At 37.8% G+C, this 18,041-nt stretch overlaps 2 protein-coding genes and 2 non-coding genes across 5 annotated transcripts; 2 read left to right on the top strand and 2 right to left on the bottom strand.

Moving 5' to 3' along the window:
* The first annotated feature begins 3,793 nt into the window (after positions 1-3,793).
* LOC109067194 (properdin) lies at positions 3,794-7,676 on the top strand. 2 transcript variants are annotated; one of them, XM_019084200.2, is made up of 11 exons: positions 3,794-3,926; positions 4,171-4,253; positions 4,566-4,710; positions 5,172-5,338; positions 5,427-5,597; positions 5,673-5,867; positions 5,952-6,125; positions 6,209-6,400; positions 6,990-7,101; positions 7,229-7,337; positions 7,441-7,676. In XM_019084200.2, exons 2-11 carry the CDS (start codon positions 4,199-4,201, stop codon positions 7,447-7,449), a joined length of 1,329 nt encoding a protein of 442 aa, XP_018939745.2. In that variant the 5' UTR covers positions 3,794-3,926; positions 4,171-4,198; the 3' UTR covers positions 7,450-7,676. The 2 variants fall into 2 exon arrangements, with proteins under 2 accessions (XP_018939745.2, XP_042585629.1); XM_042729695.1 differs by having other exon boundaries at positions 3,819-3,926; positions 4,156-4,253.
* A 94-nt stretch (positions 7,677-7,770) lies between these two features.
* Positions 7,771-7,843, bottom strand: trnar-acg. Its single transcript has one exon. It is a non-coding gene; the product is annotated as a tRNA-Arg (tRNA).
* A 603-nt stretch (positions 7,844-8,446) lies between these two features.
* trnaf-gaa lies at positions 8,447-8,519 on the top strand. The gene has a single exon. It is a non-coding gene; the product is annotated as a tRNA-Phe (tRNA).
* Positions 8,520-10,084: 1,565 nt separating this feature from the next.
* tbc1d25 (TBC1 domain family, member 25) lies at positions 10,085-17,933 on the bottom strand. The gene is made up of 7 exons (XM_042729694.1): positions 17,557-17,933; positions 15,479-15,588; positions 15,166-15,320; positions 14,726-14,850; positions 14,133-14,321; positions 13,231-13,506; positions 10,085-13,145 (listed from the first exon to the last, which is right to left on the bottom strand). Exons 1-7 carry the CDS (start codon positions 17,599-17,601, stop codon positions 11,433-11,435), a joined length of 2,613 nt encoding a protein of 870 aa, XP_042585628.1. The 5' UTR covers positions 17,602-17,933; the 3' UTR covers positions 10,085-11,432.
* Between the last annotated feature and the right edge of the window lie 108 nt (positions 17,934-18,041).

The raw sequence follows: 18,041 nt of genomic DNA, 5'->3' as shown, positions 1-18,041 counted from the left end.
TTAATACTAATAATAAGTTCCAAAGTGCTCCTGTAGATGGGGCCATTAGATCGGAGTCTAACAGTAAACAGATGGACTTTACCAGACAGATTATTTTAAAGTTAAATGTAATCATGCATCACCAAAGGAGATATTTAGCTGAATGTCCTGCTCTGTCCATACAGTGACAGATATTGAATAGATCAAACAAGTCGTTCATTTATGATCTTGTCTTGTGTTTTAGCTCTCAAATCTCATCTTGAAAATGGATTACAAAGCATTCGAGGACAAGTTTGTGTTCATGTCTTTCCTTATATAGTGTCAAGAGCGCTGCACTTTCTATTGCTTGTATAAGGATTTTTAGTAAATAATAAGACTACAGAACAATTAATGAACATGAAATATTGACAGTAAATGGAGATATTGGCCATATACCACACGCACATAGGACTTGTTGTGGGACTAAATGGATTTAAACATGCACTTCAATTCAGTTCAGTTCATGTTTATTTGTATAGCAATTTTCATGACACAAATCACTGCAAAGCCGCTTTACAGAAAATTAAAGTTACTAATTTATATTTAGGAGTAGCTTATCAGTGGTGACTAAGGTAATGTCCATATGGTGGAAGTGTTGTGCAGAAATAATGATGTTGTTTGTTGACTTTTTTTTTAGGAGACAGTGAACACTATTAACAGCAGTGATTATATGTTGCGATCAAACATATAGCAAAATTTGGTAGTTTTGTTCAGGGTTGGCATCATATGAGGTCCTCTGAGGGGTTGGGATCATCTCTTCTCAGGTGTTCGGTCATCTCAGATCTCTGCGAGGGTTGGATCGAGACCGAAGCTTGTGTAATTACTAGTTACCTCGGGATGCCAATCCCATAGCAGAAAAAGAGAAGCAAACAGAAAACAGTTAGCGTAGCTGCTGTTCAACCCAAACAAAGAATAATAATGTGCATTTGATCAGATAACTGAAGTACAAGGATGTGAGATTCATTTTGTGAATGCTTGGCTAATTAGATGTGTCTTTAATCTAGATTTAAACAGAGAGAGTGTGTCTGAACCCTGAACATTGTCAGAGAGGCTATTCCTGAGTTTGGGAGCCAAATGTGAAAAAGCTCTACCTCTTTTAATGGACTTTGCTATCCTAGGTACTACCAAAATTCCCATGTTTTGTGATCTGATGGATTGTAGCATGATATAAGACTTGTTTACCATTCAGGAGTTAAACCATTATAACTAATAATGTTTTGTATCTGATACATATTTTTCTTGATAATTTTCTTGACATGGTTAGGAGCTGCATTTTGGACTACCTGTTGCATGTATATTGAAGATGCAGGACAACCACCTAGCAGTGCATTAGTCCAGCACAATAGTCCAGTCTTGAGGTCATGAATGCATGAACTAGCTTTTCTGCATCAGAAACAGGTAACATGTTCCATAGCTTGCAATGCTGTTTTTGTAACATGTGAAATATTTTATTGGAAACTATTGGTAGAATAAAGCATAAGCAAATTAGCTCACATATTTCACACAATACCATGCACGTATCATGATGTGTAGTTTGTGAGTCACAAGCGTACAATCCAGCAGAAATCTTTGTTGCTTTTAGATTCCACATGACCATACATATAAAGCTATTTTAGTGCATAACCGCTAAGAAGTAAGAACCTCAATGTGATTGCACCATACATAAAAATATGTGCAATATGCAGCTTGAAAAACGTCAATGCTCTCATTTCATGTAGCAGTCTTTTTCCTTTTTTGGCTGTGCTGTGTTGTCAGTGCTGACCCATGGCACTACACACATGACAATGCAAACTGCCATTTAAGATATTTCAAATAAACATCTTAAGTGGCATCAGATTTATTTACACATACTGTTTAATGCAGATCAAGGGTAGCATGAATGCTCTTAAAACAGTTATAATTGCCTACATAATGTTATACAATTTATGTTTTAAATATAACAATTTTAACATGTATTAAAATGATTAATATTTAAAAATTATGGTGGGAAAATAAATTATGTTTAACTGTATGTAAAACAGACAACAGGCTACTGTGTCTAAAATGTAAATCACTTAAAGAGGTCATCGGATGCTACATGCACTTTTACAATTTGTTTGAACTGAATGTGTATTGGCAGTGTGTGTACACAGCCACCCTATAATGATAAAGATCCACCCAGTGTTTGTTTTTTTTAATCTCGTTAAATCATTTCCTCTTTCTCATATCAAGCCGATCTCAGATACCTGTCTGTGTGATGTAGCCCTATTTCGGACATCAATATAGAATTACTAAAAGAGAAAAGAGAATACCAAGATGATCTAAGTTTTGCAAAATATGACCAAATTTGTCTTCATTATATTATGAATATCTTAAAATATTTACAGATGGGTCAAAAAACAAAAATGGTCATTGTGGCATAAGAATTTATATTCCAGAATTTAATATATATATAAAAAATTGGGTTATAGATTAAATAACCATCTTTCTGTTTTTACAGTTGTGTTTTTTTGGATAATTACTGAGTTGTGTTGGATAGTTGCAGAATTAAGATAATTAAATTAGTCGTAAGGAGGAAATGAGAAATTAAAGCTGAGATTAAAGATGAAATAATGCAAATATGGCAAAAAGAATGGGAGTCTGAGTCTAAAGCTAAACATGATCATATAAACCAAACAAAAGTAGTAGGAAAAAGGATAAATATGGCAAACAGGCGAGAAGTAGTATACTCAAGGCTGAGATTAGGTTGTACTGGATTGAATGATACATTGCAGACAATAGGGAAGAGTGATGGATTATGTACAAAATGTTAAACCAAGGAAGATGCAGAACATGTCTTGTTTAGAAGCAATAAATAGCATAAATACAGGCAGAAATGGCAGCAAATGGAAGAAGAAAATAAAATTAAAGATATTCTTATAGAACAAGGGATGGAAAGAAATTCCATCATTAAGACCATAAAGAATCATATCAACTTGTGGAAAATGGGCATCCGATGACCCTTTTAATATTAACACCTTCTATCTGAACTGTATAAAACAAATTTCAAATTTACAATCTCATGTTTGGGAAAACAGCCCTCTTCTTCCTCTTATATTGCTTAACTATGTAAAAAACATGAACACATGGCCTAGATGTCACTGACACTTGATGATAAAACAGACGAGGCCTGAGAATATTGGTAGTAATCATGTTAAAAATGTCACAAGTATTTCTGTCTGTGCAAAACAAACAAACATAAATACATGCATGCATGCATGCATAAATAAATAAATATCAGAGCAGAAGATGTTTCAGGCTCAAGTATAACAGTCCAAAGATTTGACACATGACTGTATTATTTTTAATGTTAATTTCTCATTAACTTTGATATTAATTTACTATTTACCCTATAACAAGCACATGTATATGAAAATGTTCTGCGGAGGTCTGGTGTTGAGATTGTTTTTTTTTTCTTTCCTGAACATCCTTTCCTGAAAAACTTGCATGGATTGGGTAAGTTTATTTTGCATGCAAACATGATTTCATGCAGGCTATTATGCAGCTTTTATTTGAAATAATGTTATGCTTGTTGGTAGGCTAGGACAATTTAAAGAATTAGCAAAGAGATACGCTTTGACAGTACGTGACTATGCTCAACAACTGCGCTGGGGTGCTTTTCCCAAAAACTAATGGTTGCAAGTTCTGTCATTACCAATAGAAAAACACACCCCTGAACTGCTGAAGGGATGAAACTGAAAATATTTTATTCTTTTACAAACCAGCATGTAATGATGATGAATCTGCTAAATCATTTTCAAATAAGGCTAGCTGGATAACCTGTTACACAATGAAAAATTCATTTTCATAAACAAGGTTTTTGTAAAGTCACTTTTGAGGAAGCTAGGCAGGGTGTAACAACTCTTATCTCTTAAACTGTCACAATAAAGGTAAGTGTATAATGTAAATGGTTAAATCTTACATTGGTTAAAATATTGAATTCGTAATGTATGAACTTAATACATTAGTATTTGAACCTTTAATTTGAATGATCAATTTATCAATTAATTTGTATTACTCAATAACCCACACCCACATTTGTTTGCAGTTTCAGTTTTTGTGTACTGTTTGATTAGTAATAATTTTACAGTGTTTATTTGTTGTTATTTTATTTTCAAGTCCTTTAATTTTCAGAAAGCATTTCAGTCACACTGATTCAGCCATGAATCTGATCTTGTGGGGGATTGTGCTCCTTGGGATTTATGTCCAGCAATCAGGTTGGAAATGTTTTGTGATTACATATAAATATTCAGTCATATCTACATGAATATTAAGCAAAAATATTCATAGCTGACTGACTTTTTTCTCAAATACTTTTTGTACCAACTTCCAAATGATCTTTTTTTATGTAAATTATCTGTTTTTGCAAATTATAATCAGTTAGTAAATCCCTTAAACAACTGATTGTGCAGTTTTTTATACATTTTTTTAAATATTAATGCATCCTGATCATCTGTGCCATGGCAATAATACCAGCCAAAAAGTGTATTAAGTATTTAATTCTTTAATTAATTTGGTGGGTTTCTGAGTTTCACAGATAGTGGACTGTTTTTCATCATTTACCCTGTCCACTGGGAAATGTAGTGATCTTTTGGGTCAAGTTAAAAAAGATGACTGTTGCTTGAACACCAACTATGGCTACAAAGAAGCAGATGGCGTTTGTAGGTCTTGTGGGTGAGTTTTAATGATGTGATGTATATAATGTTCATGTCCAAAAACAGACAAATATCACATTGAGCTTCATTATTGTTTATTAGATTAAAAAAAAAAAAAAAAAAACAGATGGGAGAACTACTTCCTATTTACTATTTCTTAATAAAGTTTACATTTTCCTTAAAGCTTATAACATGCAGACATTTTCACTTTACATTCTGATGTATGTCACAATATGGCGGAGACTTTAAAGTATTGTAATGTTAATGGTCTTTTTTGTGGAAACCTTTATAAATAGTATTGCATTTTTTATGAAAAAAAAAAAAAAAAATACATTGGAGACTTTCACCAATCACCATTTGACCTTTCAGATAATGTAACTCTTCAGGCTGCTGAATTAGCTGAACTGAAATAAATGAGATCAAATGATACGCACAGCATATCCCTTAAAAATGTCTTGTATGTTGATTGTTGACCTCCAGGCGGCCAACGTGGTCTGAATGGACTCGCTGGGGTGAGTGCTCGGTGAGTTGTACAGAGGGAGTCAGCCAAAGACGAAGGTCTTGTTATGGAATTGGTGATTGCGCAGACCCTGAAAAACTAGGAACAGTTCAAACTAAACCATGTGTGAAAAAAGTTTGCTGTCCAGGTAGAAAGAAAAATTGTAGAGCAATTGTTACATTTCAACATAAATGTTTCCATGTCCTTTCTCATGTTTCTGTATATATATTGTCCAGTTGAAGGTGGCTGGTCAGAGTGGGGGAAATGGCAGCAATGTTCAGTCACATGTGGCGATGGAATGAGAAAGAGACGAAGAACATGCTCTGAACCCATTCCACAATGTGGGGGCTCCTGTAGCGGTGCAGAAGAGGAAACCATCAATTGCTCCACAGAAAAAATCTGTCCGAGTAAGTATAGTTTTCTCTCTTTTTTACTTACTAAAGATACTGAAAATGAAAAACATGTTCTCATGTGATGTCTAGCTCATGGCGGGTGGGCCAGTTGGGGAAGTTGGGGTCCCTGTCCAGTTACTTGTCTTTATGAAGGACGCAAACCTGAAAAAGAGCTTCGTACAAGGACATGCACCAACCCTCCTCCATCTGTGTTTCCACGTGGCAATGACTGCGAAGGCTCCGACACAGACAGCCGTCCTTGCAGCGGACCACCTTTCTGCCCAGGTAATATACTTTGTTGTCTTTTATAAAAAAGCCAAACATACAAGAGGTTTTTAGAAACCACAGCTTTATATCTCTGCTCCACAGTTGATGGAAACTGGGGCGCTTGGACAGGTTCCACACCCTGCTCTGTGACGTGTGGAGTGGGCAAGCAGACTCAAAGACGGTTGTGTGATTCTCCTAAACCCGCACATGGTGGAAGACAGTGCCAAGGTGAAGAGCAAAAAACTGGCATCTGCATCATTGCTGTTCCCTGTCCAGGTAAGTAGAGTGACACAATTTATCGAAACAATTGAAAAAGAATCGATTGTTTAACGTTTAACATTTCACTCTTTTTGTATCAGTACATGGGATGTGGACCGAATGGAGTGAGTGGAGTCCATGTAAATCTCCTTCCACTAGAAAAATTAAATGCACTACCAGGGTGGGAACCCGAAGGAGAGAGAGGGACTGTGTTGATAGAAAAAACAATGGAAATGTCTGTGAAGGAGATATTGTTCAACATGGCGACTGCTATGACATTAGCAACTGTGACAGTGAGTGCAAAGAAAAATCATAGCTGTGTCCGAAATTGCATTCTGTCTAGTAGGCAATAGATTTAGTTTAAAGCTTACTTTTACGACATTAAAAAAGTATGCACTGTATAGAATGAATAGGGGTAGTACGTGACCTTCCAGCCTTCACCGCCATTCACAAATCCTCTTTTGTGGTTTCATGGGACAGTAACTACTTCAGAATCTCAAGAGAGGTAGTAGGTCATTCAGGTACTTTTTGCCTACCGTTTATTGCATGCTATGAATTTGGACATACTTCTTTTGCCGTACTGTTTTTCACATACTATAAATAGTATTGAAGTAGGCATATTCAGGTGCAGCCACGCAGCATAAGCTACATAAATACAGAGCATGCTCATTTTTATTGTTTAGCATCAAATTATATCACATTTTGTAATCACAGATTGTTTCTTAAAGCACTAATTGTATTGTATGATCTCTACATATTGTGAATGATGATATTAGAGGATGGTTGTTCCTAGTTTCAGACAAAATTTGCATTTTCCAAACCATTGCAGGAGTAAGGTATTGTAGGTATAAAGTAACAAATAACTCCCTGAACTGTGTCCAGTGAAGGGCGTCTTGTCAGAGTGGACTGAGTGGAGTAATTGCAAACCTGACTGTGGGCAAGACTCTAAACAAACAAGAGAAAGAAAGTGTGTTGCTGACATCTCTAAATACCGGTAGGAGAAAAAACATCTCACGCTACTAACTGAAATAAGACATTCATAAGATATTTCATTACATTCATACTGTAGGTTGTGCATTGTTTAACAATCAGTTTTCTTTGATTTTCTTTATCTCCTATAGTTCCCAAGACCGCAGTATTTTTGCAGGGGATCCAGTTGTTAACTGTGAGGGTTTGGAACCACAAACAGATAGAAAAAAATGTACAAATGTTCCTGAGTGCAAGGATGAGGTTGGGATTTTATGTTCAGAGCTTATGTATATTATTATTATTTTTATTTTTTTTGTTAATTAAACTGAATACATTTTAACATCATATTCTTACTGTTTTCCAGAACAAATGAGCAGTCTCCAGAGTAGCTGTTGAAGATAAGAGGACCAGCTGTCTTACACAGTAACCTCACCCACAGCTGGAAGGACCTCAACATGCCAAGCTGTTCTATTAAGAAATGTGCTACTAACAGAAAAAAATACTTGCTTTATTAGCCTTTGAGATATGGATTGGATTGATTGTTGATTGATGCACACCTTTTGTAAACTGCTTTGCTGCCACAATAAAGTTTTAAAGTAATGCCTTGTGTGTAGTAAATGAGATAAAATAAATGATCTTCTCTTAAGTTACAGATACAAACACTATCTCTGGTTATTCGAAAGAGGAAAAGATACGAGCCAGCCAGGAGTCGAACCTAGAATCTTCTGATCCGTAGTCAGACGCGTTATCCATTGCGCCACTGGCCCGATAAGTACACTACAAGACCACGTGACTCTATGTAGTATGACTACTAGCTACTAGCGTTCATTTCGAAGACTGCTGCGGCCTCCTGTGGTCGCAATTTATGGTCGCAACTATAAAGGATGCCTCATTTCAGAAAAGTAACGATTGTATTCCAAAATAAAAAATAAATTACTATTATTTATGTTCCAAGACAAATTACAACCAATTTTATAACGGTTTCTTTTCTGAAGTGACACATCCTCGATGAAGTATGCGACCACAGGAGGGCGCAGCGGTCTTCGAAATAAGACACAGTGACTTGTGTGTCGTGATTTGGTAATATTGTATGTAAACACAGTCGAGCCAGTAAAGTACTCAATAAAGTATAAGTACTTTTAAATTGAAATCAAATTAACTAACGTTATATACGTTCGAAAGACAAGCCTTTCTGTTCTGGAAGACTATCCCATAAAAACTGGGTATGTTTACATTTCATTAAATTGATTGGCAGATACATCATTTGATTATGATCATAAACTTCAAACATCACATATTAATATCTACTTAACTGAATATTGTTTTGCAGATGCATTATAGTATAACTTCGCCACACAAAAGCATCACCTGCCGAAATAGCTCAGTTGGGAGAGCGTTAGACTGAAGATCTAAAGGTCCCTGGTTCGATCCCGGGTTTCGGCATTTTGAGCCAAAACAAATATTTTTAGTGGAATACGCCATAGACTTGAGCCTCCAAACGTCTCAAGAAATCTGTGGATTATCAATTGTTTTCTCTGAGTTTAAGATTTTTTGTTGTTGTTGTTGTTGTTGTTTTTGCATATAATTTAAACATTCCATAATGTAAACCCTTCGCAAAGGCCCGCCCCTTACTGTTGCTATTTCCGGTCATGGCTCTCACGCCCTAGTCTACATCATGTTTTCATTCGGTGAAAAATACATCGCGGAGCAAAGGAGGAAATTTATGTATATATTATATAGTGGTTTCTTGGTATGAAACAAAGCCTCCACTCTCAAATGTTGTCATTTTTAGAGAAATTCAAACAATACATACCGGCTCTTTATAATATACATTAATAATAATTATACATCATGGCTCTTTATGTGTCGTGATACAGACACAGAGCTCTGTGAACCGTCAGCCTCTATTGCAATTAACTTTTGTGTCTTGTCCTCCTTATGCAAGGTGTTAATGGTCGTCTTTTGGACAACTGTCAAATCAGCAGTCTTCCCCATGATTGTGTAGCCTACAGAACTAGACTGAGAGACCATTTAAAGGCCTTTGCAGGTGTGTTTTGAGTTAATTAACTGATTAGAGTGTGGCACCAGGTGTCTTCAATATTGAACCTTTTCACAATATTCTAATTTTCTGAGATACTGAATTTATGATTTTCCTTAGTTGTCAGTTATAATCATCAAAATTAAAAGAAATAAACATTTGAAATATATCAGTCTGTGTGTAATGAATGAATATAATATAAAAGTTTCACTTTTTGAATGGAATTAGTGAAATAAATCAACTTTTTGATGGTATTCTAATTGTATGACCAGCACCTGTATCTTATGACCATGCCAGTAGAATCCTGCAAGCCACTAAACAACTACCGCATTGCCCTGATTGAAACTTTTGCACAGTAGTGGAAGCTGGAATTCACACTTCTAATAAAATATGATTAGGTAACACAATTGCATTAGAAACACTGAAACGGTGTTAAACATGCAAAACAATCAAATTACATAAAAGCCTTGTGCTAAGAATATTGCCTTTACAGTTATCCAATAGCCAAAGATACATGAAATAAGTTATTTCATCAATCCAACAATGCTTCCAAGACTTGCCATTTTCCTGACCATTTCAAACAAAATATTTAGGAAATCTACACATTTCTTTCGACAACAAAAAGCTAAAATGGCCTACGGTGTTACAACAAGAAGCAAAAAACATACTAATAAATTAATCAATAACTACAAAATAATTTTAAATAAGAAAGCTTTCTCAGTGTTTTAGACTGTGGTAGTTGGTTGTTAGCCGAGTGACCAGCTATCATACTATAAAAACCAGCTCAACAAGCAAGTTGCAGGTTTGTTGCTGGTCCAAAATGATCTTCCACCTTAGACAGCTAGAAACCAGCTATCATGTTTATTAAAAAAAAAAAAAAAAAAAAAAACCCAACACACACAGATTAAGATGCACTTCCAGCAAGGATTGCATTAACTTTTTTTGTGTCTAAAGAAAGGTCACTGATCAATTAATATTCAGTTAATTTATTGTACAAATAGGAGTATTGCAAGCATTCAATCTAGCAAGTCTCTCCATGGGTATGAGTAAAATACTATCATACAGAACCAAACATACAAGTACAAGGACTCATCACTGTTCCACTTTCCAGGGAAATAATTTTTTAGTCCATGTGCAGGTTTATCATTTTAGCACTTAGAAAAAACAAGCGAAAAAGAACACTTGATATTAAGACATAAAGAATGAGTCTATGGTCTCCAATGAAATGCATTCTGCTGAAGGCATTTAACACTTTTGTAATACTCAGATTTTTTTTTTTTTTGACAGCAGGGATCCTTGATAGTTGCCTCTTAATGATAAAGTCGTTATGGCAACGAATGAACAGACAAACCTTTGGTGGAAGAAGGATGAAAGCAATGAAATTATATTTACCACAGAAGAAAGAGAGACAAAATTGCCTAATTCAGTGAAACGAGGCACTTCTCCAACAAAGCTGAGGATAAGTGAAACCAAATTAGCAGCCATTCTCAATGCTGAGTGCTGCTTTACCAAAACATCCACAGCATGTAGAGCTACAGCTGACAGGTCAAATAGCTGTTGTACACTAGAGAAGATTTCTACTGGTAGTTCAGAGATCAATTCAAGATTGGGGCTGAATGTTACCTATTCTACAACAGGAGGTTTCACATTGATGGGATACTGGATAATGCATCAGCACCTTCATCTCTGGTCAAATGTTTCGTACGAACAAAAGTCAAGGCTTAAGGTTCTCATAAAGCACAAATGCCACGAATCAGTATAACAAATACACCTTTGCTGCTGGCAATGTCAAACAAATTCATGAATACATTTCAGAGAGCATCTCAAAAGATTTACTTGAGTAAACATTCTCCGCCCTACAACAACAGAGCCACGATAACCTCAAGAGGATGCTGATAACACCGTTTTTGACAAAATAAAGATTGCACACAGAGAAATAAATAACAGTATAATCTTGTTGCTTTGTTTTAAGTAAGTTAGGTTACTATAATGGGTTTTACGTGCCCATAATGTGCCTTTTGAAAGTGTTATTTACAAAGTGAAATGAGACACAAACTGGCCTGCCCTTTCATAGGACAATCAATAAAGTGCAATTAAAAAAAAGATACAGTACAATGAAAGGGGCTTGCCTTGTTGGACAGGAAAAAGGAGGGAGAAGTCACTAAGCTTTGGTTGTTGACATAAAACAATACAAGTCTTATTAAGCATGTGTAAAGCACAAAGGTATGCTGTGACTTGGCAAGGTACAGTAAAACTTGCTTCTGGGTCCGTTTGTGGTGCGGAGCTGGTTTCTGGAGATAATCTACTCCTGCACAGAATCAGGAATCAGATGGAGAGAGGGCAAGAGGAGTTGTTGGAGAGGGAATGGTATTGGCCAGATTATAGGTTGAATTCGGGAAGGTACCCTGAGAGGGCTGTACATTGAGGAAAGGAGGTCTACATGTGGGTGTCTGGGGGGATGTTGCCGCTGTGGTTGGGGAGTCTAAGCTGACTTCATCCCCTTCCTCCGAGTCCCATACCTCACTCTGAAGGTAGTCTGCAAAGAGGGCTTTAGCTCGCTGCAGAACACGCCCAAGGTTATGGCGACGGACCAGGCGGTCAAAGTGCATGGCCAGCTCATTGTAATCCAGGCTGTTTTTAACAATGTGGTCACGATGTTCCAGCAGGATAGACAGACAAAGGAAAAGCATAAAGGGATTCCCTTTCCCAAACTCTTGAGGAGGAGGAAGCGAGCAGGGTTTAATTGTGCCTCCTTCTGGTTTGTTTGTGTTTGGAGAGGTTACGCTAGACCCGGGGGCTCTGCATGGCGAGGGAAGATTGCTGGAGAACGCTTTGGGCAAAGACGGTGACTTGCCAAAGGATAAAACAGGCGAAGAGAGAAGCGAACGATTGGAACCCTGTGACGGAGACGCCAGTAGAGATTTCCCTGGGACCACTGATGGGGATTGAGCCCCAGTTTCATTTAATACAGCTTGCGAGGACATGAAACCCCCAGGAGGTTTATCAGGAGACTCAGCTTTGTCTACACTAGAGGAAGAGGATGTGCATTTTGAAAGGGCATCGGGAGATGCCGTTCTCCAGCTGGATGGAGAATTAGATGCTTCCGGTGAATGATTTGAGCTACTCTTCCAATTTGGTAGACCAGAATTAAGAGATGATGCTGGGGAAGCTGCTTGACCATTGGGAGAGTCTCTCTGCCCTGGAGAAGACGGTGTATGATTACCGATAAGAGGTTCCTGCTCTCCAGGGTCATCCTCACTTTCCTCTGTGGACTGACGGACCGAGAATGGCAACGTGGAGTGTGCAGACTGAAACTGTACTGAAGATAACATAGGATCAGAGCAATCGTTTTCATTCATCTCAAAGCTGTCCTCGTTTCGGCCACTATAGTACTTGAATTCCCCAAAACTTGCCTGCTTCTCAAATGAGGGAGTTGGAGCTGTGACATCATTCTTGACCATGTCATCTACACCGTACTCTCCTTCACCTTCCTTCCGAGGCCCCTTCTCCTCCTCTAAGATCAAGTTACGTCCCCCATCTGCCTCCTCTCGGGACGGTCTTAGCATGTGACGTCTCCTCTGCCTTTCTGTCTGCTTGTCTTCCATCTCCTCCATGTCCACATTCTGATTGAAATTCTGCGAGCCATTGGACTGATCTGCCTCAAGCGCTGGCCCCAGGAGCTCCACCTCTGTCTCAGGTGGATCAGGTGGCAAGGAGCTCCAGGTGACCTCCAGCATTCTCAGGGCATCATCAAAAGCGAATTCACGCTTCAGCTCCAAAAGCAGCCAGCGGTAACAGAAAAACAGATCGTCTGCACCTTTTGAGACTAGGTAGGCATAAAACTCAGGGTCTGAGTACTGCAGAAGCAACTTGAGATGCTGGAACTTAATGGACATAAGTTGTCCGTCAGGGCGGAAGTTGCCCTCAAGACGTTTCATAATGCCACAGAAGCAGATAAAGGCATGAGCTTCGTTGTCCATGACGGCGAGGATTGGCGAGGCAATGTCGCTCATGCCTTGGCAATAAGACACCTGTGAAAGCAAACGAGGACCGATTATTTCCCACAGAGGTAAAGGCACATCCTAGTGTTATCGAAGGGTATTACTGCGTGTTTACCTGTGGGTGTGTAATAGCAAAGGTGGTGAGGAGGTCTGTCAAGGCAGTGAGATGTGGGCTGTCCTCTGAACCTGCGTAGTAAGGATGTGCTCGGTCTGTTCGAAGAACATCTTTTAGAACGTTTCCCCTGATGAACTCCAGGTCCTCTGCGCTGACCCGTTCTGTCCATTCGCTCTTCAGCTGGTCGTACTCTCTTGTCTTCCTCTTCATGTAGTCCATTCTCTCTTGTCCTGTCAGACCATCCGGGTACACATTAAGGAGGTATCGCCAAACAACCTGTCACAAAAATACAGAGATGGAAGAGAAAAATTCAGGTTTGAATTCATCAGACTCTTAAAAAAGCTTTTAAAATGTGCACTTTATTATTTTATGGACACATGATTATAATCCATAATTTAAAGTATGGTAATAAATTATCTAAAAACATTAACTATAATAATTTGTATTCAGAGCTAAAACTAAATTTATGTACAGAAAGTAATAAGATAATATCCTCTAGTGGTAGATTAGTTAAAGGGGTCATGAACTGAGAAATCAAAATTCCATTGATCTTTTGACATTTAAGAGGTAATTGTGCTATAAAATCATCCTGTAAGTTTCAGAATTCAAAATGTTCTCATTAGTCTAAAAACAGCTTATATTGAAGCCGATCTGCCAAAATGATAAGTTTATGTGGATTTGTTTTCAAACAAGGCAAGACTGAAAGACAATGATGTGCCAACTATTTTGGTTCCGACAATAATGTTGCAAAACACACAAGTGTTACGTAGTCTCTCTAGCTTTGTCTGTTATTACAAATCATTTGATATGTGCTGAGTATTATGCGTTTTTAACCTTAATCACAAAACCCTCTGTCTATAAAGGATGAACCCTTTAAAAAATGCAAAAGTCAGCCTGGTTACCTTGCGTAAGGATGGCTCAACTCCACCATGATATATACGAAGTCTAAGTTCCTCTGGTCGGGTCAGTTGACCTTGGCTGTTCAGGTAACTGTGGAACTCAGCATCACTTAAGGGAGGCTTGAATGGTTTCACTTCCTCCCCATAGGACCAATTCAAGGCCTGCTGCACACGTGATAGAGTGCGACCCACCTGAATGTGGAGGAAGGTACAAAGTAGACACAAGAATGTTTCCTATTTAAATAGACTTCTAGCAAAAATCAATGGTATTCGATGGAAGACATGTTGAAAGAAACATTCTTATCACATAAGATATCTGGCCCATGATTAATTAGCTATCAGTGAGATGCAGAAAATATTCCCTCCATCTTCAAATTAATATATCAGTTTGTAAGCACAAAAGCAGCACAAAGCTGCTTCTTACAAGAGCAAAAGAGGGCTTGAAAAAGAGGCCAGAAATATCTAATGACTTCACCTGTTTGGGAGTAATTGCCATTCATTAAATATCAAGGCAGTAGTTAGTGAATCTGACTGACTGCAGCAGACACTAGCTGGTAAAACAGCTGGCTGATAGGGTGAAGAACATCATGAGTAACCTGGGACAGCAGGGACTGTGTGAAAGGAAGTGCGGCAGAAGCCAACGACCTCTTCTCTCCCAGCAACTGGTCTGAGCCAATCACATCCTTAGGGCTGATTATGTCCCAATCCTCCAAAACAGGACCTAGGAAGAACAGCATTTTTTTAAAGCATTTGAGACTGGATTAGTTTTATTTACAGGTAAATGCAGAATGTTAAAATAATTCTTGTAACCAATAAATACAATATGTAGACTCCACAAAACAACAAACATAAGTGGGGAAAAAAAAGCATATTCTCAGGTAAATACACAATCATTTGAAATGAAAAGCAACTACCAAAAATCAACTTATAATTACACAGTTTTTTTATTTGATTGATTGATTATTGATTTGTGGGTAAGGAATGGCTAAACAGACCTTTAATACTCTCCAAATAGAATCATGTGGAGTTCACTCACTGTCCTCTGATGGTTTGATGTCCATCTTGAGCTGGAGGAAAGGCTTTGCTGCACTGACAAACGCTGCATCTAAATCCCAGTCGGACAGCAGAGACACGTAGACCTCCACACCTCCGCGGTCACGGGACAGGTAACTTATCCCAAAGTTGCGTTTCCTACAGGGAACCAAAGAAAAAAGACTGCATCTATGTTTGCTGCAGTTCATTTACTTATCATTGCTATTAAACAATCATAAAAAATGTTACCTCTGTATTTTTTATAGATCTAAATGACAATTAGCACGAACAAATACATTTTGCAATTTCACACTCACCCATTCAGCTCAAATGCTCGTATCAGGATATGCTGCAATACCTCCAGTGAGGTTATTTGGGGATCAACAGCAAAGGAGCGGAACTCCACCGGTAACACCCCTTCACACTTCTGCAAACAGACAGATTTTAAAGGAACAATTTTAGAAAAACAAAGAAAATGTGTAACCGCCTATTTTACATAACCCTGCTTTGTTAATTACCTCAAGGTCCTGAAAGGGTAATTACTCTATCCTCTGAAATGCAAATCACCTAATCAGGTGACACATTATTTATTCAGGTGGATTTACTGCCTGTTGAGTCGCTTTCAATGTTGCTACCAACAGTGGGAAACTGACTCTGGCTGTACAGATGGCTTTGAGTTTGAACTTTACTAACACGTGCTAAAACACCTGCAAAACACAGCCCGACAAGGTCATGTGTCCCAAGCAGACCATATCGCAGCACATCTGTCAAGGTTCACACTGAACCTAAATTCTTTTATTATTCCAAAATGTGTAACTTCATTTGCCATTTGATACTGAGTCTTGAGTGCTGGGAGAAATCAAGATATATGAAACTTATTCAATGAATAATTCAAATTGTTCTGAAGTAATCACTCGTGTGTAGGTGCGTCTCCGGCTTTTTTTTATTTCTCCCTTGCCAAAATGTGGTTTACTTGTTATTTCAGTATCATAGCATTTTTTTTTTTGTTTTTTTGTATTCATTTTTTTGTTTGTTTTTAAGTTTAGTCAATTTGTATGTTTTTGTCATTTTTATTAGTTTGTATATACTTCTATTAAGCCTTTATGTTTATTTAAGTTTTAGTAAATTTGGTACTTAAATTAAATACTTAAACTTAGTTAATTTCTAAAGTTTTTTTATCTAATATTTATATTTTGTGTTGTTTAGCTTTGTTTTAGTTATTGAAAATTAATAGTTTTAGTTAACAATAATTCAATGAACTAATGAATTGATGCTACAGGGTGGTTTCAAACTGATCTGCAGTCATCACAGTCAGGCGCCAATAATTCAATGAACTAATGAATTGATGCTACAGGGTGGTTTCAAACTGATCTGCAGTCATCACAGTCAGGCTTTGTTAGTCAATGAATTGATGCTACAGGGTGGTTTCAAACTGATCTGCAGTCATCACAGTCAGGCGAAAAAAACATGCATGTAGCCTACAACTATATAATTGAGTAATTGTAAAATCTTGCCATTAAAATAGCAGATAATTTTTATCCCATGTCTCAAGAATTAGTGTCATTGCAGTGATTAATCAAAAGTTCACTGTGATTAAACCAAAATTCAGTCACCTACATTCTCTCGTCTGAAGAGACTTCTTAAAGAAACAGAGGTTTAAATGGGCCAACATGAAAAAGTGCCATTTAATAATTTATGGCGGTTCTCTTAGGCCTGTAACGTTATTTGAAACAATACCTAAATTGCTTGCAGAAAGCGGATGCACTGCTTTTCGCATTCATTACAGCAGACCTGAGAAATTACTGAAAAACAAGCGAGGGAATTCATGGCAGGTTGATCATGTGACACTTCACAGCAAACATGACTCACTATCAGGTCAGCGGTAGATTTGTGTTTTTAAAGTTATTCTATTTACGACGTGGCTTCACAAATAAATATACAAACAAGCATTATTACAATAACACAATGATACCGACGTAACTGCACACGATGAACGTGTATATGTCAAACGATTATATGACACGAACAACAGAACATAACTAAAACAAATTAAATAGAACGACAAATGACCATATTTCTACAAAAAAGTGTGTGTCACCTAAGGATTAAAGCAATACTATTATTACACACCCTTAAGGAATGCACGCCCAGTAAGCGGATGATTAAGATGCGATCACGATTTGTAAACAACAAAGATGCCAGCGAAGTCAAGCGATGGACTTGAAGACCAGGGATGTTAAAAAAAGCTCCTCGACAGACGCAGACACGCAACCAGACACTGTCTCCTGGCCTGGCTGGACTGCTGTGTGTTATTGTGTTTCCACCCCGCTGTGTAGCTGTGTGTGTGTGTGTGGGATGGGTTTGTACCTGCCGCTCGGTCCCCACAATTCCTCACCTTGACTTTGACACGAACTACCCCCCTCTCCTCCTCAGCCGACATGGTGGGTAGTCCGCTTTGCGGGTCCCGTTCAGAGATGCGCTGTCGTCATCCAGTAAAAAAATTAAAAGTACAATAACAATGGATGCGGTTACCCGTTACCCCTCTCTTACCGCTAGGCAGGTTCAATGAAAACTCCGTTAACACGAGACTAAAAAACAACCAACAGCCTGCTCACACGTTTCAAAATAAAAGCCCCGGTGCTAGACAGCAAAAGGTTTTCGTGTCTTAAAAATTTGAATGTTTGACTGTATTTTATAACAGTTCGGGTATGATTGACTCGGGAGCCAGAGCTTCGTCTGCTTAGATCAATAATCGTGATAATGGTAAGAAGGCATTACGTTTGCTGCGTGAGAAAACAGCAACAGGATATGACGCCACTTTGGCATTACATCATTGGATTCATAGGGGAATGCATGATGCATGTAACGTACAACAAAAAG

The sequence above is a fragment of the Cyprinus carpio genome, chromosome B8 (assembly GCF_018340385.1).
Source record: "Cyprinus carpio isolate SPL01 chromosome B8, ASM1834038v1, whole genome shotgun sequence".
NCBI classification, from domain to species: domain Eukaryota; kingdom Metazoa; phylum Chordata; class Actinopteri; order Cypriniformes; family Cyprinidae; genus Cyprinus; species Cyprinus carpio.
This window is presented reverse-complemented; position numbering and strand designations above follow the sequence as displayed.